Source organism: Saccopteryx bilineata, chromosome 2 (genome assembly GCF_036850765.1).
Source record: "Saccopteryx bilineata isolate mSacBil1 chromosome 2, mSacBil1_pri_phased_curated, whole genome shotgun sequence".
NCBI classification, from domain to species: Eukaryota; Metazoa; Chordata; class Mammalia; order Chiroptera; family Emballonuridae; genus Saccopteryx; species Saccopteryx bilineata.
Window position 1 is genome coordinate 352297000 of NC_089491.1, and position 25139 is coordinate 352322138.

At 38.4% G+C, this 25139-nt stretch overlaps 1 protein-coding gene and 1 pseudogene across 6 annotated transcripts in view; both read right to left on the reverse strand.

The window, feature by feature from the left end:
• BCAS3 (BCAS3 microtubule associated cell migration factor) overlaps positions 1 to 25139 on the reverse strand; it is a 633266-nt gene that overhangs the window by 540956 nt on the left and 67171 nt on the right. For all 6 annotated transcript variants that reach the window (XM_066262741.1, XM_066262742.1, XM_066262738.1 and 3 more), the window contains exon 7: positions 1390 to 1462. In XM_066262741.1, the coding sequence (XP_066118838.1) occupies positions 1390 to 1462 (73 nt within the window). The remainder of the gene's footprint in view (positions 1 to 1389; positions 1463 to 25139) is intronic.
• On the reverse strand, positions 13571 to 22234 carry LOC136324749 (large ribosomal subunit protein eL22-like; annotated as a pseudogene).

A 25139-nucleotide genomic window follows, 5' to 3' on the forward strand; every position in this document is an offset into this window, starting at 1 on the left:
TTCTCGTGTATACGTTACGTTCTTATTGTAGGATTAAATGATGTTACACAATGGAAAACATTTAACAGGCTTGGTACATAGCAGGCATTGAACATTTGCCTTCCAGTCCCTAGTGCCGTATCAGCATAGTCAACAAGTACATGCCTCATAAAAAATACTGGGTTATAACACTTGTCTTAATCTCAGGATTTGGGAAATAAATTCTAAAAGGGGTTCCCTATAAATAGATTTTTCTGTTGTTATTTTCATCTTTAAAGTTACAAAAAAGTGTCTACTGTATTTGACATCACCATCTGCCAACATACTGCAAACACTTAGTATAACACATAAAATATATACATACTCACAGATTGCTTGCTCAGATTAGAGAGAAAATGCTACTCACAACAAGTACAATATGACACAAGAAACAGAACATGTCCTAAATGAAAATGTCCTTCTTGAGATTGTGATGAGAGCAGCTCCAGGCCAGAATGCCACAGATTCCCAGTTTTTATTCCATTCCAAGTTTACCAGTTTCTCAAGCATAACACTTTTCAGATTGTTGTAAATCTCTGGCTGAGTTCCAGAGCACTGAAATTATCGTTTTTACCTGTTTCATAGATGACCTTAGCTCTACAAGTCACAAAACCACCATCATTCTTAAGTATATTAATACCAGTTTCTGTCCTACTGCTATGGCTTTACAACTCACTTTGCAAGTCCTCTATCTTCTCCATGCACTATGAAACCTCCCATTTCTCCAGACGCAGCAGATGCTGCCCTTTCTTCATCGAGTCCTTCTCCCCTTAATCCCTGCATATGGATCTCCATCTTCACTAAATTCCTACTATATATCAATATTTCATAATACTTTCTGTGTGCTATTATACTTTCTTTCTTCCAGCCACATCCTTAAATCTTTGGGACAAGGAATTGGGCGTTCATGCTTTTGTATCCTTATCACATACCTGGCATAGTGCTCAGCACACTATAAAATTCTGCCTACTTCAACTCCAAAATTTACACTTATAAATAACATACATGGTTCAAACTATTTCCCTAGAAAGCACAAGACTCTAAGATCTAACCATGTCATACCATTAACACATTCTTCCCTTCTCCACTGCATCCGTGATTTAAAAGTACAGTATATGCTGTGAGCTCAAGCATGACAGGGACTACTGGTTGCGAAGCCTAGTATCCATTTTAATCATCTTCCTTATTAACAAAGCTATAATCGTTTCTCAGGTTTCCCTGCAGCTAGGAGTTTGAGCTGAGAAGATGCACTAACTGGAAAATAATAGTCACCTTAAGATCATTAGGGAAATAAGTCATCAAATTTCCCCCCTCTGAAATAACAATATAAATTTTTAATAATGATTCAAAGAATTTTTAAAATCTCCTTACCCAGAAGATCCAGTGCTCTTACAAACACCAAGGAGGGGCCTTTTCTCAGCAAAGTTGTCACACTTTTGAGCACCTGATAAGGAACATAAAATGTACAACAAAACTTTGAGAAAGTGTTCTTATATGATGCCCATTACTTTCATGCTCTCAAAATATTTATACCTGAAGATATAGTAAAACATTCATTATAAATTGATATAATTTGTACACTTCACTGAGAAAAACAGAAAAAGTATAAAAGAAACCTATATACCTTTTTTCAAAAATTGAACCAGCTCTTAAAATATCTTTTTTTTAAATTGACATCAATTTATATCTTACACACATTCCCCATGAGATCAAAAAATCATCCCCAAATCTACCAACTAATTATCTAGAAAAAGTCTCAGTGATTGCCCAGGGATGGGGAGGGTGGAGTGGAGGAGGGCATGGGCAGAATAATGTGATGGACGGAGGCTTGACTTAGGTGGTAAATATCCAGTGTACAGATGATGTGCTGTAGAATTGTGCACCTGAAATCTGTATAATTTTGTTAGCCAGTCACCCCAGTAAATTCAATTAAAAGAAAAATAGAAATGGTAAATTTTATGTTATGCAATTTTTATAATTAAAAATTTTAAGAAAGGTTGAAATAAGTTGTGTGTGTGGTTAGATACATACATATATATATTTATATTTAGTCACATTAAGCACTAAATGTATAAACACAAAGATAAACACCAATTCTAAGATAGGAATATACGTTTTTGGAAGTTAGGATGAAGATACTTGGGAGAGGTAAGCAGGGGACATTAGCACTTTTTAAGCAATGTTTTCTTTCTTCACTGGATGGTGAAACGCAACCAGAGGTTAATACTCTATTTTAATAAATCACTCCAAAGATAATAAGGTTTTAATACGGAGGAGAGAGATTAGTGGTTACACATTTATAGTGTGACACAACATAACATAATGTTTTTACACTGTGAACACAGTAACTATACAAAATAAGTTAAGGCAAGTTCTATCATGCCTTGACAGACTATATTATCAATACGAGAACACGATAAAGATCAAAACTAAAAACCCAATCATTAATTACTACAAATTGTGTGCTGTTCCCCATTAAACAAATAAGTCAGACTGCACAATTAACAATATGACTTAAACAAGCGAAAGTTAAAAATTAACTGGTCCAAAGCCCACAATATATTTATGTTCTAAATTAATTATAAATGAACTTCATCTATACAAGCCTAACTCTTCACTCCTACCTATCTCACCTTCACCTTTAACAATAACTATTTTCCTTCTGCTTCCTGGTGTCTGTGAGGTCTGTACAGCTTGTACTGCGTTCAACATACCAATTTGATATGTTGAAGAGTGAAGCATCGTGACCTTAAAATGCAAATAATACTGGCAAGAACAGTTGGATTGTTTTGCATTTCTCAAACCTGAATGCAAGAACTCCGTTGGTCTTCCTGACTTAATCAATTATACATCAGTACAGCCTACTTTATAGGTCAGCCACCTAATACTTTCTAAAGACTTATATACTCTTCATGGATATTCAGGGAAGAAATCTAAGCAAAAAATTTAAACTACAAAATAAAGCACTAACTTGAAAACAGCATCAGCCCTGATGCACCTATTAGTAAAACCATGCAAGTAGAAAGAACCCGAGTCTACAATAAGCAAACAAATAATAATAAAACCTCCCAAGTTATCTGAGGCAAGCTCTTCAGTAAAAAATTTCATAGTTGTTAAACTAAGTAACAAAACCTTTACTCTGCTTTAAGTAATTTCATTGTGGATAGTTTGAATAAGTACAATTTTGAAAGTGTTAGCATAAAACTCTACAATCTCATGAAAACGTAGCTATTAACCTGATTTTTCATGCAGTATAAATAGTAGCGTGTACTCTCCATGATGCCTAATGGAGTCATCACCCTCCCATAATGTAATCCTCCAAATTGTAGAGGATTAACTTTTTTATATATAAAATTGTGTTTATTTGCATGTACAATAGAGAGAATGACGTTACACACACCTGTTCTACAGCATTTAACAGAATGTAGTATGATGATTGAAATGAAAAGCGGCTCGCCAAATCCATCAAATATAAAAACTATTGCAATCCTGTTGCAAAGTCCTTTTGTTAAACTCCTTTTATTCTAAATCCTTTTAATTCTTTCCTATAACACTAAAACATTTATAAAAAGCTTAAAATCCTAATAAATCGCACAATTAAAGTAATGAAAATGGGCTTGCCCACCAAGTCACAACTCCTCTCCCCCTCAAAAAAATTCAAGACAGTTTGCATGTCAGAGAATGTTAAATAATGTCCCCCACCATGCCTGCCATTGTAAACTCTTTTAAACCAATGAGTTTAAGCTCATAAATCAGTCTTAAAAATTTCAACATATCAAATAGAAACCACTTCTGTGAGGATCCAAAAGCAGATCCAGATGCAACTAAAAATCCACCTGATAATGAAATATTCCAACTCTACTCTTTTGATGTTGTCGATGATGTCTTCAATATAAACATTTTACACACAAGAGTGCTAACAGTAATAAATTTTAACTGAGAAACTATTTTGCGGAAAGAGTCCATTGAACAACTTACTGCATGTTATCAGTTAAACCACTTCCAGGTCCTCCGTTTCCCCCCTCTTTTTTTTTAACTGAAATTATTTTCTTTTAAAAAATATTTAATTCCATCCATCTCTATCCAGTTTTCCTCATAGATTCTCTTAATGTGAGCTAAAAGGGCCATAGTTATATGTTGCAGATCTAAATTTTAGCTAGAAAATATGATTCTATTGTCAATTTACATCAATATATTTTATTATGTGTAATTGTAGATTGTTTGGATTTTCCCCCACTAAAAATTCCTATTTCCTTCCAAAACTTTCTATTGTGTGTTACAAAACAATCTGCACTATGAACTGGATAATCAGAGGACTGGGAGAGGAATTTTTTAAGATAGAGAGAAGGTAAGAGATGGAAGTGAGAAATGAGATGAGGAGAGAGAAATAGAAAATAGATACACGCACTGTAGGTACCATCGACCAGCCACAGGAATGAGTTACGGGACAGAAATCGTACTGTCTTGAACAGTTTTACCTAAATATGATCACCAAAGATATCTTTGCCACAGGCCTCAAATATCTTAAATATGTGCATACATTTTAGCCTCCACAGTGACTTCAAATAGTTTAAAATAATAAAAAACACTTTTTCATTATTGCTAGCTTTATTACCTTCCTCCGTATGTTAAAATGTTCCGTATGGGAAGTATCCCTTAACATTTAGTGGCGTATTATTTCACTTTGATGATCAGGCCCCTTATGCTCTTTCACAGATTAGACCCATCAGACTTTAAGAAGCACGAAATTACAAACCATCCATTTGACAGAGGAGTAAACTGATATTAAGAAAGGTTAAATAACTTGCCCAAGTTGTTACGGTACTAAATGCCACATGTGACCCTGAAAGACAGCCAGAATTCAACCCTCTGCAACCTGTGCTCACTAAAAACAAGGTACTGTTATATAAAAGTATGATCAACTTCTCCACTTACAAACACAATTACTGACACAGCTAAGGTATTTAATCCCTTAGTGCTTTAATTCTCTCATCTGCAAAGTAGGGATAAGTACCAATACCTCATACAGAATTGTTGTGAGGATTATTTTTTTTAAAAATGAAATGAACTACACAAGGTGCTACAACATGTGAGAACTCAATAAACTTTATGCAATAATTTTGTTGCTAGCAACTCTAATACGGTGAATCCGTTCATCTGCTTTTCTGATTTAAAATATATATACAGTACTTTCACATCCTTGACTCTTTTCTTGCTCTTTCTACCACGATGCCAATATCCTTCTACCTTGTTCACCCACACCGGAAAATGACAAACACACTCCTGCCTCAGGACTGCTGCATTTTCTACCTTCTGCTAAGTCAGGGGTAGTCAACCTTTTTATATCTACCGCCCACTTTTTAATTCATTTTTTTTAATTTTTATTTTATTTTATTTATTTACTTTTACAGGGACAAAGAGAGAGAGTCAGAGAGAGGGATAGATAGGGACAGGAACAGAGAGAGATGAGAAGCATCAATCATTAGTTTTTCCTTGCGCATTTCAACACCTTAGTTGTTCATTGATTGCCTTCTCATATGTGCCTTGACCACGGGCCTTCAACAGACTGAGTAACCCCTTGCTTGAGCCAGTGACCTTGGGTCCAAGCTGGCGAGCTTTTTTTTTTTTTTTGCTTTTTTTTTGTTCAACTTGAGCCCGCGCTCAAGTTGGCAACCTTGGGGTCTTGAACCTGGGTCCTTCCGCATCCTAGTCCGATGCTCTATCCACTGCGCCACTGCCTGGTCAGGCCCTACTGCCCACTTTTGTATCTCTTTTTTTTTTCCTTTTGCATTTTTCTGAAGCTGGAAACAGGGAGAGACAGTCAGACAGACTCCCGCATGCGCCCGACCGGGATCCACCCAGCACGCCCACCATGGGGCGATGCTCTGCCCACCAGGGGGCGATGCTCTGCCCATCCTGGGCGTCGCTATGTTGCGACCAGAGCCACTCTAGCGCCTGGAGAGCCACTCTAGCAGAGGCCAAGGAGCCATCCCCAGCGCCCGGGCCATCTTTGCTCCAATGGAGCCTTGGCTGCAGGAGGGGAAGAGAGACAGAGAGGAAAGCATGGCGGAGGGATGGAGAAGCAAATGGGTGCTTCTCCTGTGTGCTCTGGCCGGGAATCGAACCCGGGTCCTCCGCACACTAGGCCGACGCTCTACCGCTGAGCCAACCGGCCAGGGCTTGTATCTCTTTTAGTAGTAAAATTTTCTAACCACCCCAGTAGTGGTAATTTATCAAATAGGGAAGTAACTCTACTTTAAAAAATTTATAAAGCAGAGTTATAGCAAGTTAAAGCATATAATAATAATTACTTACCAAGTACTTTATGTCAGATTTTCACTAAGTTTGGCAGAATAAATCTTTATAAAACAACTTACTATAGTTAAATCTATCTTTTTATTTATACTGTGGTTGCTCCACTATCGCCCCACCATGAAAGCTGGAACGCCCACTAGTGGGCGGTAGGGACCAGGCTGACTACCACTATGCTAAGTAATACCCAGTTGTGCCCTAGTTAATCTATAAAGTTCATTTGTATACATTTCTAGGTCATGCTAAAATATTTTCTAATCAGAAAGATCATTCTCCATAATGCCCTAGTTCCTTGCCTGATTTATTTTTCTTCAAAGCATTTAACAAAACCTCATATTCTCAGTGTACTCAAGTGATGACTCAAACTCCATGGCACAAAAAAACTTGTATAAGAATGTCCACACCAGCTTTACTCATTGTAACTCAAAACTATACTCAACCCAATTCCATCAACAGAAAAGTGGATAATTTAGTATATTCATACAGTGAAATACTACACAACAATAAAGAGGAAAGGTATACTGATTCACACAACATCATCCGGAATAGGGAAAACAGCCTCTAAAATAAAAAAATTAGACAGTGGATGCCACTGGAGATGAGGGTGCCTGGAAAGGACACGTGAGAGCTTTCTGAGTGACAGAAATGATCTTTATCTTTACAGGAGTATGGGTTACAGGAGTATATGCATTTGTATATTGTTTTTATTGGTTGCTCTACAATTGTATGCGTCTAAGTTACTGCACATTATTTTTAAATAATATTATCGTTATTTCACATATAATGTTAAGATTCTTCTAACAGTGCATTTGGCCTTTACTTGTTGTCTTCATAGGCTGTTTAATATTTAAAAAAAAAATTTTTTTTAGAGAGAGACAAACAGACCAACAAGGAGAGAAATGAAAGCATCAACTCATAGTTGCAGCTCCTTAGTTGTTCCTTGTCCGAAGGGGCCACAGCAGAGCCAGTGACCTCTTGCCCAAGCAAGCGACTTTGGGCTTCAAGCGAATGACTATGGGCTCATGTCTATAATCCCATGCTCAAGCCAACGACCCTATGCTCAAGCAGGATGAGCACGTGCTCAAGCCTGCAACCTCGGGGTTTCGAACCTGGGTCCTCTGCATCCCAGTCCGACACTCTATCTGCTGCACCCTGCCTGGTCAGGCTTGAAGGATCAACATTTAAACCATCTCCATGTATGTCTAACAAAATATCCAGAGATATTAGTTTAGAAGAGTATCTCCAAAATGCAGTATTACATTAGCCACAACTCTAAGAAAGATATAAAGAATCTGAACCTGGAAATCAGAAGCAACCACACTGCTGCTACACTTCTATCACAGTCACGGATCATCAGTCACCACCTGATGCCCTCAGTGGCTGCAAGTTAGGAAGCTCTAGACCAAAGAATTCAGGAAGAACTATTTTCTAAATAAATATCCAAACATTAGCACTAAAAGGCCTACTTTTTTTTTAATCAAGTGAGAGGCAGGGAGGCAGAGAGACAGACTCCCACATGCACCCTGACTAGGATCCACCAAGCAATCCCTGTCTGGGACTTATGCTCTGCCCACCTGGGGCCACTGCTCTGTTGCTTGACAACTGAGCTATTTTAGCACCAGAGGTGAGGCCACGGAGCCATCCTAAGTGCCCGGGGCCAACTTGCTCATTCATGTCAAGGCTGCAAGAAGGGATGAGGGGGGGGCAGGGTGGAGAAGCAAATGGTCACCTCTCCTGTGTGCCCTGACCAGGAATCAAACTTGAGACTTATACACAGCAAGTGACACTCTACTACTGAGCCAACCAGCCAGGGCCTAAAAGGTCTCCTTTCAGCAACAATAAACCGCTGTGTATGCAAAGCTAACTAAGATGCTGAAATGACAAAGATCAAATGTTTAAAATATATAAATATATTTCCCAAAATATTTTAATGTTCCAGTAACCGTGTCAGAGCCTATATCTTAAATAGACAAAAACAGTGCCTTTTAAAGAGAATCACTCCGAAAGGGAAAATAATAATAACAAAAGAGAATCATTCCATTCTTACATGATTGAGAAAAACCCTGTGAATAATAGAATAATGGGGTAGAATCAAGGCAGCATTAAGACAAATTTAAAATACTGATACTATATTAATGAAAATGTTATACTATAAAAAATATTTAGATATATGTTCAATATATGCCTAAGAAAGAAAACTACTTTGGACCCAAGGAAGTTTTACAATAAATATGTGTTAACATATACACACTCCATAGTTTATCTGCCCACACAACCATATGTGACTTACAGCATACACCCAACACACATGCATAAACCACTCAATTCTAGCCAAAAGAATGCTACTGCCTGCCAAATACTAGGGTTGTTCTTTCTACAAGATAGGTAATTATATCTTCTTATAAAGATGTAAAACCTCTTATGCCACCCAAGGATCAAACTAGTAAACTTTGGGGATTTGGCCAGTTCCTTTAAAGATTTACAGACTACGGGAAAATAAATCTTGCTGAATAACACAATGTTCTTGCTACTGAGTAAACACTAATTTCCCCAAGTACAACAACATCTGAGAAATGAGAAGGAAACAGTATCAAAGTTAATACTATGCATATGAATCTCTACTACTTTGTGGCAACATACTCCTAATGAAATAATCCTCTCATTTGAAAAACAGCTTAACTACCTGAACTTTACTTAAATTGAGACAAAAAAATAAGTCATGGACAGAAATAATTATTTGGAAATCATACATGCAACAAAGGCATTCAGTCAAGAATATGTAAAGAACTCTAAATTCAAAAGCAATTGGTAAAAGATGTAAATAGACACAGACCAAAGAAATATATAGGGACTCCAAAGAAGTACATGAAAGATATTCAACATCATTATCTACTAGGAATTGTGAAAGTAGTGGCACTAGAGAAGACCATGAGATTAAAAATCTAATAAAAGGCCCTGGCTGGTTGGCTCAGCGGTGGAGCGTCGGCCTGGCGTGCGGGGGACCTAGGTTCGATTCCCGGCCAGGGCACATAGGAGAGGCGCCCATTTGCTTCTCCACCCCCCCCTCCTTCCTCTCTGTCTCTCTCTTCCCCTCCCACAGCCGAGGCTCCATTGGAGCGAAGATGGCCCGGGCGCTAGGGATGGCTCCTTGGCCTCTGCCCCAAGCGCTGGAGTGGCTCTGGTCCCGGCAGAGCGATGCCCCCCGGAAGGGCAGAGCATCGTCCCATGGTGGGCAGAGCGTCGCCCCGGAGGGCGTGCCGGGTGATCCCGGTCGGGCGCATGCGGGAGTCTGACTGTCTCTCCCCGTTTCCAGCTTCAGAAAAATACAAAAAAAAAAAAAAATTTAAAAAAAATCTAATAAAAAACTGAAAGGACTTAACTAAGAAAAGAATAAGGAAAAAGAAATATTCCAAAAGAGGTTGAGAATACAGGGGGTTTTGCAGATGACAGACAGCAATTGCCAGAGGCCTGTTAAAAGGTTTCCGGAGTTGGATGAGTAGTGGAGGGAGCAGGGGATAGATTTGAAAAGGTATATGGAGGACAGTGTAAGATGAGAGATGACCTTTGGGCTTCTTACAGTGTTTTAGATAAACAAGGATAAAAGGCATACGGAACTCAGTTCCCATGGTCTCAAGATAGGGATAGCAACACTGAGTACAGTGCGAAGTAGAAAGAGGAAGATGGTAATGAGAAAGACATCAAGAATTTTGAAGCCACTTCTTCCCTCCTGCCAGTGGCAAAGCAGAGGCCATGGGGCTCCCTCTTGACATCAATATTAGCCACTTTATCAGCAAAAATTTCAAAGAAAACATTAATTTACCTCATTTGTTCTCACACTAGTTCTGTAAGGTAGGTTAGATAAGGATATTATTTACCTTTTAAAAACTATAATACTATGATCTATTAGTTAAATGATTAACTTGAGACCATACTTGAGGGCCTTTTAACAATATGAATAAAAATACCAACAGCAGATATTAGCTCTATATATGGTTTAACACACGCATGCGCATACACATACATACACATGCGCACGCACAGTCTTTAAAACGCAGAGCCGAGGCCCTGGCCGGTGTGTCAGTGGATAGGGCATCCCCTAGCACAGTGGTTCTCAAACTTTTTGAAGTTGGGGCACATTTAAAATCCTACAAATAACTGTAGGCACACTATATACAAATTTCTGAGAAATATAATTAAGTCAAATATGAAAGAAAAAATGGCCTGACCAGGCAATGGATAGAGCATCGGACTGGGATGCGGAGGACCCAGATTCAAGACCCCGAGGTCGCCAGATTGAGCACGGACTCATCTGGTTTGAGCAAAGCTCACCAGCTTGGACCCAAGGTCGCTGGCTCAAGCAAGGGGTTACTCGGTCTGCTGAAGGCCCACGGTCAAGGCACATATGAGAAAACAATCAATGAACTAAGGTGTCACAACGAAAAACTAATGATTGATGCTTCTCATCTCTCTCCATTCCTATCTGTCCGTCCGTATCAATCCCTCTCTCTGACTCTCTGTCTCTATAAAAAAAAAAAAAAAAAATATATATATATATATGTGTGTGTGTGTATATATATATATATAAAGTCCAAGCGTTCTTTAATGGTAATTAAACAAAATAAATACGACAAAATTAAATTTATTCTGACATTTAAAAACATTTTTATGTTACATTTTTTGAGTTATGCTTTTTAGAATTCATAGAAAAGGGGGGTTAAAAATTAAAAAACCGACAAAAATATAAATACATTCTTAGTAAGATTTACTAAATTCTGCAGGTCCTAGCACAAACGTGTTAAGTTTTTTCATTCTTGTGTTTATGAGAAACATGAGCCTGATGTGTCCTAGTGATTTCTTCAATGTTTGGGCATATATTTGAAAGGCAAACTCTCATTTCCTTGTCAATACATTAAAGAATTCCTCTCTTTTTACTCTTAATTGTGTTGAGGGTAGAAAATCCTAATTCACATAAATAGGATGTTGAAAATTGTAGTAAAATGTTCAAAGCTTTTTTAGATATTGCCACATATTCTTCTTTTATAGAAATCCAAAAGGCTTCAAGAGACAATTCCTTATGTTTAATCATCAATCCATGATCAGTGGATAAAGCTGCCAGTTCTTCTTCTGTTAATGTTAAACCAAAATCACTTGAAGCTTCCATGAATGGGTTTCTAATTCAATTGTATTGTTCAGTGTTAAGTGATGGAAAATGCTATAAATTAAATTCTGCCTGTCAGCCTTCAAGTCCTATTTCATTTACACTTAACTTTTTCTCACTTCTAGAATTGAATTCTTCAATATCACGCTTCTTTTTGAAAAATCTATCCATTTTATTTGGGTATATTTATCTAAAAATAATATAATGATGTGTAAATAATAAATATAATAATGATGTATTAACAAAAAGAGCGATATTTCCATAATGAAATGATATAATAGAGTAACTATATTTATGTTTATATCTGAGCACATGCCATGAACCAGCGCAGCTAAGTAATTCCAGGTCCCGAGTAGGAACGGTGTAGAATTGAGAAAATACGTGAAATTAAAAAAATACGGGGTCAGGAGAGCCCTGTAATTGCTGCTGGCAAGAAGGAAATGCGCCCAAAACCGCATCTTGCTTTATTTATAGGGCAAAGTGGGCCATTAGCAAATCAAAGAGATCTTTGATCATGTTTCCAAGGCAACCCAAGAATTTTACCAAGTGTAGAAAACCCCCACCATACATATCATCTTAACTTTACACCAAACAAAGGATAGAAGAAACTTGCCTCCAGTCTTTCTGGGGAACATGGGGTAGTGTAAACAATCCAGCACCACAGCTTAACAGCCTTTTGCAACCTAATCAGGCAAGTGAGGTGGAGGGTTGGGCAGACTGTCAGCTTACAGCCAACTCCCCACACTTCTGTCCCCCAAAAATCTAAACTCCAAAAACCCTGTTGGTTTTTCGGTCCCTAGCAGGCACATGTTTCTCTGGAATACCATAGGGTGCACACTTTGAGAACCACTGGCCTAGCATATGGACATCCCAGGTTCGATCCAAGGTCAGGGCATACATGAGAAGCAACCATCTGCTTCACTCTCCCTCTCTCTCCCCCTTCTCTCCCTCTCCTCCTCTTGCAGCCAATGACTCAACTGGTTCCAGCGTGACCCTGGGAACTGAGGATAGCTCAGTTGGTCCAAGCATGTCAACCTCAGGTGCTAAAAATAGCTTCATACTCCAGCATCTACCCCAGACAGAGGTTGCCAGGTAGATTCCAGTTGGAGCACATGCAGGAGTCTGCCTTACTATCTCCCCTCTGCTCACCTACAAAAAAAATAAAATAATAAAATATAGAACTGATTTAATAATGTTAAATTTAAAACATGAACAAATTATGGAGTACATCTTTATATAAAAAAATCTTGTACAGAGAGAAACATGGCTCCCTTTTATATCTTCACTATAAACTTCCTTTGGGGGGGGGGGTTCTTGGGTTTTAAGAACACATACAGGCCGCCTGACCAGGTGGTGGCGCAGTGGATAGAGCGTCGGACTGGGATGCTGAGGACCCGGGTTCGAGACCCCGAGGTCGCCAGATTGAGCGTGGGCTCATCTGGTTTGAGCAATAGCTCACCAGCTCAGACCCAAGGTCACTGGCTCAAGCAAGGGGTTACTCGGTCTGCTGAAGGCCCACGGTCAAGGCACATATGAGAAAGCAATCGATGAACAGCTAAGGTGTAACAATGCGCAACGGAAAACTAACGATTGATGCTTCTCATCTCTCCGTTCCTTTCTGTCTGTCCCTATCTATCCCTCTTTCTGACTCTCTCTCTGTAAAAAAATAAAAAAATAAAAAATAAATAAATAAATAAATAAATAAAATTAAAAAAGAACACATACAGGCCCAGGCAGGCTGGCTCCATGATAGAACACCAGCCTGACATGTGGAAGTTCTGGATTTGATTTCTGGTCAGGACACACAACAGAAACAACCATCTGCTTCTCCTCCTCTTCCGCTCCCCTTTCTCTATCTCTCTCTTTCTCTCTCTTACCTTCCTGTAGCCATGACTTGATTGGTTCAAGCATATCAGTCCCAGCACTAAGGATGGTTCTATGGAGCCTCCACCTGAGGAGCTAAAAATAGCTCAGTTGCGAGCATGGCCCCCAATGGACGCATGCAGGAGTCTCTCTATCTCCCCTCCTCTCACTTGGAAAAAAAGCTGGGGGAACATATAAAATGTGCCAAATAAATGAATTTTATTCCTCATCTTCCAAGTCCTCTTCTATATCCTGGTTAAGCTGGAAGTAATGCAATTTGTACTTCTCCTTGCTATTAGCAACTGTGAGCAACCAGTCAAGTCAATTATTCTTCAAATATTTGGAGGGGGAAGCTTACCTAAAAACACAATATGGTTCTCAAAAGCAATATTCTGAATGAAAGAAACTGAAAAAAAAACAGTCTGTTCTATATGATTCCTTTTATGTGAAAGTCTACAACAGGCAAAACCCATTCATAGTGACAGGAAGAGGATCAGTCACTGCCCAGAGCAGGAGCTGAGGGGACTAACCACAAAAAGGCAGGAGGACACTTCCTGGGGTGCTAGAAAGTTCAATAGCTAAATCGTGGTGGTGGTGGTGACACAGGTGTGTGTGCTTTGTTAAAACCCAAACTATGCGGGTAAAATATCCTTTTGGAAAAAGGCACTTCAGAAGTCACAGTGATCTTGCTCTTCCTTCTTTCAAGGTTACAGCCTCTCCACTGAGATTCCCAGCTCTTCCATCCACTTTGATTATCTCCTGAAGAAACTGCTCAGAATTGGCAGGACCCACAATTCCACCAACAGGGTAGGTGAAGTCAAGGCGAAACTTTAGAACATGCTTTTTAAATTTTTTTGTCTCTTTTTACCACAAGCTTTTTCACAGGCACACTGCAGCAATGAATGCAGAAAAAGTTCCCTCTGAACTTCTCAATTCGCACTTCATTTTTTTCCCATTTTTCCAAGTGAGAGGAGGGGACATAGACTCCCACATGAGCCATGACCAGGGATCCACCTGGCAACCCCCATTTGAGACCATGCTAGCAACAGAGCTATTTTTAGCACCTGAGGCGGAGGCTCCATGGAGGTTCCATGGAGCCAGCCGCAGCGCCCAGGGCCAATGCACTCAAACAAGCCACGGCTGTGGGAGAGGAAAAGAGAGTGAAAGAGAAAGAAGAAATGGAGGGGTGGAGAAGCAGATGGTCACTTCTCCTGTGTGCTTGACCAGGAATCTAACCCAGAACATCCACACACCAGGCCAACACTCTACCACTAAGCCAACCATCCAGGGCCTCAATTTGCATTTCTGATTTCCACTTCTGACCCAGAAAGAACTACCATGTCCAGTTTCTCTTGTTTGCATCTTTTTCTTCTCCACACAGGGCACTGAGTACAAAGAATGAGACCATTAATAGTCCTTGGTTCATTTCTTTTCAATGTCGTGAACCTCTTTATATATAATATTTTAAAAATAAAATAAACACTTAGGGACCCATCACCAAAGGTGAGAGGTAAAACATTACCAATACTTTTTTAAAAATTCTTATTTACTACTTTTACAATGGGGTAAGGGAGGGAGCACAAGAAGTATCAACCCACAGTTGCTTTACTTTAGTTGTTCATTGGTTGCTTGCTGTATGTGCCTTAACCAGGCAAGTCCAGGGTTTTAAACCAGCAACCTTAGCATTCCAGGTTGACACTCTATCCACTGCGCCACCACTGGCCCAGCAAAACAATACCAATACTTTTAATTTACAAACACAGCCTCAGATATCGTAGAGCCTGTCACCCACCCAATACCTCGTACCCACTCTCTAAACTTTGTGCTTCCTACTACTTCGCAAACACACAAACCCAGAGCTGCATTTTTATTTTTCATATTTTTAAAATATTTGTTTAATGCATTTTAGATAGGAGAGAGAGGGAAAGAGGGGGGGAGAGAAAGAAAGAGAGAGAGAGAGAAGGGAGTGGGAGCAGGAAGCATCAACTCCCATATGTGCATTGACCAGGTAAGCCTGGGGTTCTGAACTAGTGACCTCAGTGTTCCAGGTCGACGCTTTAGCCACTGCATCATCACAGTCAGGCTTATTTTTCACATTTTAAAATAAGACATTTTATTAGCTCATGAGTCTGGTTGTTGGTATTAATTCTAAGCTATGCAAATTCACTTGGCCTCAAATGAAATTCTCTCCATATTCCACCACAAGTGAATATCATGAAAATTTCAGAATATTTCCAAAGTAAGCCCATACACAGATAAAACTTGCAAGGCACAGTAACAGCAACAGGTGGGAAAATATCAATGAAAACTAAGTTTAAAAGTAGGTGCCAAGAAGATACCTCAAATGATAACAACTGAGGCCCAATCCTCTTGTTTTTAAGACTAAAAGACTCACAAGGCAAAGAAAAAATAATGCCATTCTCTGTAAGGCAAGAATCATAGCAGTCCCTTGATGATAGTAAAAGGGGAAGGAAAGTTTAAGCCTTCTTTACCTATTCATGAGATCAAAAGAAATAAAGGAATCCCTTGGTGTTTTTATCATTTTCTTTTGCTACTGCATCTAGCACCAGAGAGAAGACAGCACAATTAAAGCTACAATACCTCTTAAAATTCCTCTATAATGTGTGCACCTTTTAACTTCTCCAAAGATACATTAAATTTTAAACTACCCTGCAAAATTCAATCCAATTATTTTATTTACAAAAATGCATACATAACTCTCACTATGTATCAGATGCTATTCTAAGTAACCTTACAGAAAATTAACCAAACGTTACAATTAAAGCAAAATCTTGAACTCCTGCATCCAGCCATAATGGATTAACAGGGATTAGATTTACCCTTCTGCTGGAAAACTTACAAAACAGATAGACTGTATAAAAAGACAGTCTTCAGACACTGAACAACAGGCAGCACAGCAGAGAGATCCTTGAGACAAGGGAAACGATATGAACCCTGTGAATGCCTCCACATACTATTATTGTCAATGCTGCTTTTGCACTATGATGATGGAGGTGAATGGCTGTGACAGATGCAGTATAGCCCACAAGTCTAAAATATTTTCTACTCGGCCCTTTCAGAATATGTTCGCAACCTCTACCTTAGACTCAAGGCTGTTCCAAGCATATCAAATAAAAACTCAAGTAATTTAAATGTATCACAGAACAAAACCCCTAAATGTTTAAAGAAAACCAAACACCAGCCATTAGTAACATTAAATTGACAATGCGTGGCATCCAAACAAATATTTATAGACATGTAAGTAATCAATGTAATTTGACCCATAGTAAGAAGATAAATCAATCAAACGAATACAGTGACATTTAAACTACTTTGAAAAGCAGACTCCATTTACTCAAGAAGGTAGAGGAGAGTGCAAGCATGTTTAAAAAAAGACACTGGAGAGCCTTGGCTGGTTGGCTCAGCAGTAGAGCATCGGCCCGGCATGTGGAAATCTCGGGTTCGATTCCCGGCCAGGGCATACAGGAGAAGCGCCCATCTGCTTCTCCAACCTTCTCCCTTTCCTTCCTCTCGGTTTTTCTCTTCCCCTCCCGCAGCCAAGGCTCCATGGGAGCAAAGTTGGCCCGGAAGCTGAGGATGGCTTCATAGCCTCTGCCTCAGGCGCAAGAATGGCTCCTGTTGCAGCAACGCCTGAGATGGGCAGAGCATCGCCCCCTGGTGGGCATGCCGGGTGGATTCTGGTCGGGCACATGCGGGAGTTTGTCTGCGGACCTCTACTTCTCACTTCCGGGAAAAAAAAAAGACACTGGAGATCTCTCCAGACACACACATGCACATGCACACACACAAATGAAAATGGAATATGCAGTGGATAGGTAAACAATATATTAGATACTGCGGAAGAGAACATTAGGAAACATAAAGAGTCAGCAATAGAAACTACTAAACGCACAAAGAGGAAAAAACACTGAAAAAGTGAACAAACTTATAATTTTATTAAACAATGTCACCCACCCAATAAATTCAATAAAAAAAATATTTTTAATGAACAGGACATTAATGGCCCTGGCTGGTTCGCTCAGTGGTAGAGCGTTGGCCCAGCATGTGGAAGTCCCGGGTTCAATTCCTAGTCAGGGCACACAGGAGAGACCATCTGCTTCTCCCCCCTTCCCTTCTTCCTTCTCTCTCTCTCTCTCTCTCTCTCTCTCCCTCTTTCCCTCCTGCAGCCAAGGCTCAATGGGTTCAAGCACTGAGGATGGCTCCCTGGAGTCTCCACCTCAGGTGCTAAAAATAGTTTGGTTGCAAGCATGGCTCCATATGGCCAGAGCATAGGCCCTAGATGGAGGATTGCCAGGTGGATCCTAGTCAGGGCACATGCAGGAGTCTGTCTCTCTATCTCCCCTCCTCTCACCTTGGAAAAAGAAAATAAATAAGTAAATAAATAAAATGAACAGAACATTAATAAGCTGTGAAGCAGCAGCAAATGGACTAAAATATATGTAAAAAAGTGAAAAAAAATAATGGAATATGTACTGTGATAGGCACTGTCAAGAGAACAAGGTAACTGGGGTGGTGAACACAATACAGTGTACAGATGATGTGTTGTAGAACTGTGCATCTAAAACCAGTATAATTTTATTAACCAGTGTCACCCCAAATAAATTCAATAAAAAGGAAAAAAGAGAGAAAGAGAATAAAACAAGCCGAGATTGGGAAAAAATTATATCATATAGATAGATAGATAGATAGAGATATCATAAAGAACTGGTATCTAAAGAATACATAAAACTCAACATTAACAGCCTGACTGATGATGGCACAGTGAATAAAATGTCGACCTGGGATGCTGAGGTCCCAGATCAAAACCCCCAGGTCACCTGCTTGAGTGCAGGGTCACCAGCTTGAGCATGGTATCATCAACATGATTCAGGGGTCACTGGCTTGAAGCCAAAGGTCGCTAGCTTGAAGCCCAAGGTCGCTGGCTTGAGCAAGGCACAAATGAGAAGCAATCAATGAACAACTAAAGTGACACAACTACCAGTTGATGGCTTCTCATTTCCCTCCCACTCTCTCAAACAAACAAAAACTTAACAGTAAGAAAATAAACAAAAAGAACCTGGGAAGACCTTGACAGACCTTCACAAGAAGATATACAGATGACAAGCACATGAAAAGATATTCCATATCATAAAAAACAAACAGTGGCATACCATTACACAGCTATTACAGCGATTTTCAATCTTTTTCATCTCATGGCTTGCATAAACTAAGTACTAAAATTCTGCAGCACACCAAAAATTATAATTTTTTGCCAACTTGACAAATAAATAGACATAATTTTTTATTCTTTCACACTGGGTGACTATTCTTGTGTTTGCTGTTGACTTTATTTATTTATTTATTTATTTTTGGATAATCTAAGGGGAAAAAGGTCAGTGCCCATAAGAGTCAGGTATTGCATGTTTTAAAAATTGTTGCTGCACCCTGGTTGAAAATTGCTTAGCTAGTGGAATGGCCTAAATCTAGAACACTGACAACAGCAAGAACGCTGGCAAGGATGTGTAGAGAAATAGCAACTATCATTTCAGAAAATATTTGGGGACTCTTATTTTTCACTTAATTTTTTTGTGAACCTAAAATTGCTCTAAAAAATATAGCCTATTTTTAATATGTATGTGTATAAAGTGTTTGAATAAATAACAAAACGTTTTCAACGCATCAACCTGGAAACACTGAGGTCGCCAGTTGGAAACCCTGGGCCTGCCTGGTCAAGGCACATATGGAAGTTAATGTTTCCTGCTCCTCTCCCCTTCTTTCTTTCTCTCTCTTTCTCTCTCTCTCTCTCTCTCTCTCTCTCTCCCCCCCTCATTTTCTCTCTCCTCTCTAAAAATGAATAAATAAAAAAATTTTAAAATCTTTTAAAAATTAAAAATAAAAGACTAAAATTTTCATAAATCCACTATTTTTGAAAATCCACAGCAGCTACAGTATTTTATATTCCCACCAGGAAATCACATGGGTTTGAATTTTTCCCATATCCTCACCAACATTATTTTCTATTCTTCTGATGATATCCATCCTAGTCCATGTAGTGGTATATCATCGCGGTTTTGATCTGCATTTCTCTAATGATGATGTTGAGCATCTTTTCATGTACTTATGGGCCATTTTAGTATCTTCTTTGGAAAATTGTCTATTCAAGTCCTTTGGCCATTTTTAAATCAAGCTGTATTTTCTACTGTTGAAAGTGTTTTAAAAGTCTTATACAATCTCTGAAATAATATCACTTAAAGGTAGGTTGTAATGAAAGATATATACTGTAAAACCTAAAGAACCACTAAACACAAAACAAAGAAACATTGTTAGCAGACACAATAAAGGAGATTAAGTGGAATCATAAAAATAGTCAAAAAGGCAGAAAAATTAGAGAAAGGTAACAATGTAAACATAGGAAAAACAGAAAATGGTAAAATAGTTACTTAAATCAATTCTCAATGCATATATTTATATTAAATGTAAATGGTCTAAAAACACAAGTAAAAGAGTGAAATATTATATTAAAAAAAACAAGACTCAATTATATGGTGCTCGCAAGAAATGCATTTTACACATTAAGAAAACTAAAGGTTCAAAGTAAAAAGATCACAAAAGATATATCATGCCAACACTAATCGAAAGAAAGCAGGAGGGTCTGTATCACTTATATACAGTTTGGCAAAAGTAGGTTTACATTTTAATTACACAAAAGTTTATTCTTATATTATTATTTATTAATTACTATATTATTTTCCATATAAACAACTGGAAACCTACTTTTGCCTCACCCTGCGTAACAGAAAAAGTGGGTTGCAGATCAAGAAATATTATTACCAAGGATTTCATAAACCATATGAATACAGAAGAATGCAACAAGATAGACCATATTCTGGCCCGTAAAACAATTCTCAAAACACTTAACAGAATTAGATTCATATAAATTGTCTTCTGATGACAATGGGATTAAATTAGAAAGTGGTAAAGAAAAGATATCAGAAAAATTTCTCAAAATTAAAAATAAAACCCTTTAAAATAATCCATGGGTCAATGACAAAAATCACAAAGAAATCTTAAAAATGTTTAATGAAAAAAGAGGGGAAAAAATGTGTTTAATAAAAAAAGAAAAACAGCCTGACCAGGAGGTGGTTCAGAGGATAAAACATCAACCTGGGACACTGAGGGCCCAGGTTCAAAACCCCAAGGTCGCTGGCTTGAGCATGGCCTCATCCAGCTTGAGGGCAAGGTCACCAACTTGATTATGGGGTCATAGACATTACCCCATAGTCACTGGCTTGAGCCCAAAGGTCTTGGGATCACTGGCTCAGCGGGAGTCCTCCACTCAAAGCACATATGAGAAATCAATCAATGAACAACTACAGTGTCACAACTCTGAGTTGGTGCTTCTCATCTCTCTCCCTTCCTGTCTGTCCCTGTTTGTCCTAGTCTCTTTCTCCCTCTCTCTCTAAAAACAAAAACAAAAAACCCACAAACTATAAAAGAAAAAGAGCTGCAACTTGGAAATTAAAAATGAATAAAAAATTAACATTAAAAACTTCTGATAATTAGGCCCTGGCCGGTTGGCTCAGCGGTAGAGCGTCGGCCTGGCGTGCGGGGGACCCGGGTTCGATTCCTGGCCAGGGCATATAGAAGAAGCGCCATTTGCTTCTCCACCCCCCCCCCCTTCCTCTCTGTCTCTCTCTTCCCCTCCCGCAGCCGAGGCTCCATCGGAGCAAAGATGGCCCGGGCGCTGGGGATGGCTCCTTGGCCTCTGCCCCAGGCGCTAGAGTGGCTCTGGTCTCGGCAGAGCGACGCCCCGGAGGGGCAGAGCATCGCCCCCCGGTGGGCAGAGCGTCGCCCCTGGTGGGCGTGCCGGGTGGATCCCGATCAGGCGCATGCGGGAGTCTGTCTGACTGTCTCTCCCCATTTCCAGTTTCAGAAAAATACAAAAAAAAAAAAAAAACTTCTGATAATTAAAAATGTTTGCTTTTGAAAAGCCTGAATGTACTGTCTTGTGAGAGGATGCTGATAATGGGAAAGAGCTGCATGTCTAAGGGTAGAAGGGTATATAAAGGAAATCTCTGTACCTTCTGCTTAATTTTGCTGTGAACCTACAGCTGCTCATGGTTAACATTTTAAGGAACTGCCAAGCTGTTGTCCAGTTGGCTGTTCTATATTATATTTTCATAACTCATGTATGATAATTCCAATTAGTCCATATCCTCACCAACAGTTACCTTTTTGTTATAGCCATTGAGGCAGGCAAGGAGACTTGTTTTTTTTATTTATTTTTATATTTATTTATTTATTCATTTTAGAGAGGAGAGACAGAGAGAGAGAAAAGGGAGGGGAGGAGGAGCAGGAAGCATCAACTCCCATATGTACCTTGACCAGGCAAGCCCAGGGTTTTGAACTAGCAACCTCAGTGTTCCAGGTTGACGCTTTATCCACTGTGCCACCAAAGGTCAGGGTAACTTGTTACAGTGATAGAATGGCTTTCTATTTTGATTGTAGTAGTATTTACATAACTATACCCATCTGGCAAAACCTATCAAATTATATACTTAAATTAATGAGTTTCATGGTGTAAAAAATTACTTCTTGATAAAACTGTTTTTAAAAGACTTACTTAAAATAACTATGATTTAGAAAATAACTAGTTTTATGAAACCTGAATAATTTTTATTAACCAATGTCACCCTAGTAAATTTAATAAAAAATAAAAATGAAGAAAATAAGAAGTTTTCCCTTTTACACTTACAAATGTGCTAGGATAAATGAACACAGATTTCCAAGACCACAGCTTGTCCAATTCACTAAGACACCCGCATTTTTTTTTTACAGTTCTGCGGCAAAAGGCATTTAAACTGTACCGATAATAATCGGCATCTCCATTACAAGTCTGTTTATTTGGGTCACAATCATTAAGCTCACATGTAATTTAGTTGCTTCATGTTACACCTTTGTTTTTATCTGATTGGAGATATCAGTCACTAACCCTTTTGAAGTACTACTCTTAATAGTTTATACAGTGTCCTATAAAAGGGAAGCAACATTTCTTTTAAAGGGCTGATTTAATTTAGGGTGAATGTAACTTGAATAGACTGAAGCTGTCTCTGTGACATACCTTTCCCTGACAGCTTAAAATTTAAAACGTAGTTATGTAAGATAATGGCTTTCCTATAGTATACTGGTCCCCAATATTGACTACTTTTAGTGCTCTTCACTTTTTAAGACTAAACAACCAAGGGCTCCAAGTACAATGAAAACACTAGGGCAACTGGAAGTATTTTAGGCCCTCAAAATGGAAGAGAAGATGGAGAAAAATAGCTACTTTTTATATATTTCAATGAATAAACAACTGTTTATTTTCTGCAGAGACATAGCCTAAAACACCTAGATTGGGTAAAAGTGTTTCCCCATAATATTGGAAAAATCAAATACAGAGATACAGGACTAAGTGATTTAGAGGCAAGCATTAAAGTTCAAATTCCAACTCCACCATTCGTCACCCATGTGTCTTTATGCCAGTCACCTAATCTCTTTGAGCTTTAAGTCACCACAACAGTGAAATAGGGGAATGGTACTCACCTGAATAATGATGAAGTGGTGATAATGTATAATCAACCTAGCATTCATGTGAAAAATATCAAGCATTATTATTTACTTGATTTACAAATTTACATCCTCTCATTTTTGTTCAGTATACTTCCTTCTCACTATAGCCCTCATAAGAAAAGTCCCTAATTACAAACTTCAAATATCTAGGTATAAACTGAGAATGCTCTTTGATCAATTTCTCATATTTAACACCATGACATCACAAAAACTAAAAAAAAAAAAAAAAAAAACTTAAAAAAAAAGGCAGCACTTCTAAAACATTCTCCCCGAGAAACACTATTTCTCTGACCAAAAACATTAAAGAAACTTAGGATCAACAGAACATATGTTCCCCATTTATGATTTATCTAAGTCATAAGGCTTAGCCAAATTTTGTAAAAACCTAAATTATCCCAAGTTGCAAAGACCCCAATGATAAAGATTATGTGTTATGAAAAAAATACACAAGGCAAACTGAGGAGTAATTAGAGCAGAAAACATTACAGAAGCCTAAATCTCATAGTTTGGCCATTTAAAATGTCAATAAGCCTGTTCCCTCTTTGCAAAATACTGGTGATGACTGTAAGCAAATGTCAGTTGGCCTACTTTTGGAAGGTTGCTAGTGTTTAGGCTGAACAGACTGCGTGCGTAAGTGTATTTATAGGATTTACTTGTTTAACCATAGTCATTAAAATTTTACAGGAAAAAAAATAACGGTAAACCTTCTGGACAAGTTAATCAAAATTTCTGAGTTCAAATAGCTGAATAAATCAAACATCTCTTCCTTGAACATGATAAAAACCACATTTAAGTTGTTTGAAAAGGATGAATTAGATGCACCTAAAGAGAAATAATGAAAACTCAACACCTATCTGAAAATTTACAATAAGCAAATGATAAAAAGTTTAACAACTATAAGTTTGTTCTGCTCATGTTTGTACAAAAATAACTTCAGTCATTCATAGCATTAAAAACCTGTAACAATTGGTATTTCTGATTGCATGGCTGGGCTATTTACAATATTACAAGCTTCAGAAATTACTTAGCATTTTTACTCCAGTAGGGAAAACTGGATTGGATCTTATTAAAAACCTTTTAGTATTTTGAGATGTGAAATTTCAAATTCCTTGCATAACAGAAAAATAATAGTACCTATTGAGTAGTGAGTCACAATGAAATAATCTATAAGAAATAAGCCAAACTGGCTACCCAGTATTTTGGATGAGTACCAGAAATATGGCTCACAGACCTTGTATCTCCAAAGAAGCCACCTATTCTCAGAATAAAGGCCCTCACTTATAAGAATTTACTCTAGGCTTGGGTGGGTAAACACACAATGCAGTGTATACAGTGATGTGTTGTAGAACTGGGCACCTGAAACCCGTATAATTCTGTTAACTAGTGTTACTCCAATAAATTCAATTTAAAAAGGAATTTATTCTAAAATGTTTTTATATGAAAAAAGTTCAGGTATTCAGTACTTTGGACTCCTAAGGATAACAAATATGGTTGAATCAGCATTTCTCAAAAATCAAATTGAGGTTCAAAGCTAAAATGATCACCCTTCTCCATAAGCACATGCCTAATATCATTACTAATAGAGTTATAGATATAAGCTCTATTAGAGTCAAAAACAGTGTTACCCATTTGGTCACCAACAAATGATTTTGAAAAATACTTTACACAAAAATATACTTCCAGTTTCTCTTTTATAAAATATTGAGTAGGCTCTAACCGGATGGCCTGGTTGCTTGGAACGTCATCCCAATACGCTTTGGTTGCCAGTTCCAGCCCTGGTCAGGGCACATACAGAAACCAATCAACGTTTCTGTCTCTGTTTCTCTCTCTCTCTCTCTCTCCTTTCCTGTTTCTCTAAAATCAATAAAATAAAATTTAAAAAATAAAAGAAAATACTGAATAAATTCACTCTGAGGCACTACTCATATTCCACATATTATGAAGGTACTGTATAGAATGCACTGCTCCTGTAATTCCAAAGAAACACATTATGATATGAGGACCATAATCAAAGCTAAATTTCAAAAAAAAAAAAATAACCCTGAAAACAGGAGATTGGAAATGAACAATCAAGAAATGTAATAGTAGCCTGATCAGGTGGTGGTGCAGTGGATAGAGCATCGGACAGGGATGTGGAGGACCCAGGTTCGGGACCCCGAGGTCACCAGCTCGAGCG